Raw genomic sequence first — 1,377 nt, 5'->3', positions numbered from 1 at the left:
ACTAAGTAAAAACTGAAAAAATGAGAAGGATAATAATAAATTGTATTTTTTTTAATTGTTTGGTGTTATTAAAAAATAGAAGTAAAAGTGTTTAAGAGATGAAAAAATTGGAAAAAAATAAAAATGTGTTTAGATGACAAACATCTTGAGGACTAAAAAAATTAAAAACTGAAAACAATGAGAAAGAAAATGATAAAATTAGTCACAATTAATTGTATTTTTCATTATATTGTTTGCTGTTACTAAATATTAGAAGTAAAAGTGTTTATAAGAGATTAAAAAAATTGGAAAAAAATGTGTTTAAATGACAAAAATGTTGTGCAATGAGAAACTTATTATTCTTAAGTGGTTTCGAGATTATCTATTTCTGGTTTTTATGGCCAATATTTTTGTACATGTAAGAAATAAAGTCAAATGACAAAAAAATGTAAAAAAAACCTTAGAGTAATTTTTGAGACTGTCTTTATACTGCTTTTATAATAAAAAAAAACTAAGTAAAAACTGTAAAAAATGAGAAGGAAAATGATAAAATTAGTAACAATAAATTGTATTTCTCATTGTATTGTTTATTGTTATTAAAAAAAGTAAAATTGTTTAAGAGAGTAAAAAATCAGAAGAAAAAGAAAAGTGTGTTTTTAAAATGACAAAAATGTTGTGTAATAAGAAGTCAAAGAGAATTTGTTTCCAAATACTTCTGACATTAGACACTTTCTTATTGTTGGTCGTTATTTATAGACTAACAAGCAAGAAACTACAAATTTTGAAAAATTATAAAAAAAGTATGTTGTTTTTGTCCATTTTCTCATTAATCATCAGGAGGTTTAAACCGTGGAACGAAATAAGCAAAGTGGCAATGATGATGTCAATTTGCCGAAACACGTGTCAGCTGTCAGAGGGGTGTGCACGTGATTGGTCGCGTTATTCCCCCGCCACTCTCTTGGCGCATGTCATTTAAATGGTAGAAAAAATGTAGTATAATCTACCTGCAGGCGTGGGTCCGGCGGCGAACCAAAGCGCGACGAGATCGTCAACGCTGGTCGCCGACTGTCCATATCCTTGTCCTAGATAGTAAGTCGGCGGTGGGAAAGCGGCGGCGGCGGCGTCCAGCAGTCTGGGCGGGGGCGGCTCCCGCCGTCCCCCGTCCAACAGCAGCTGTTGCACTTGCAGGATGTCCACGAACTCGTCGGCACCACCGGCGTCGCGTTCGCGTTCGCGATCACTCCTCGTCTCGTCGTGTTCCCTGCGCATCGTCATCAGAGCTAACATCTTGGAAGCGCCCGGCGCCGGAGCGGCCTTCCACTGCCATGCCGCACTCTGCACCACCTCGACGACGACGACGACGACGACGACGGCACTCGCGCGCTGCTCGACGACGGA

The 1,377-nt window shown here is 37.6% G+C and overlaps 1 protein-coding gene across 1 annotated transcript in view; it reads right to left on the bottom strand.

Moving 5' to 3' along the window:
• Positions 1-1,349, bottom strand: part of LOC123007603 (early growth response protein 1-B) — a 14,946-nt gene extending 13,597 nt beyond the window's left edge. Inside the window, exon 1 of the mRNA XM_044402987.1 lies at positions 984-1,349. Coding sequence (XP_044258922.1) covers positions 984-1,266 — 283 coding nt within the window. The 5' untranslated portion in view covers positions 1,267-1,349. The remainder of the gene's footprint in view (positions 1-983) is intronic.
• Positions 1,350-1,377: the final 28 nt, after the last annotated feature.

The sequence above is a fragment of the Tribolium madens genome, unplaced genomic scaffold, assembly GCF_015345945.1.
Source record: "Tribolium madens isolate multiple individuals breed KSU strain unplaced genomic scaffold, Tmad_KSU_1.1 Scaffold_3;HRSCAF=73;Tcas5.2_LG2, whole genome shotgun sequence".
Classification (NCBI taxonomy): domain Eukaryota; kingdom Metazoa; phylum Arthropoda; class Insecta; order Coleoptera; family Tenebrionidae; genus Tribolium; species Tribolium madens.
This window is presented reverse-complemented; position numbering and strand designations above follow the sequence as displayed.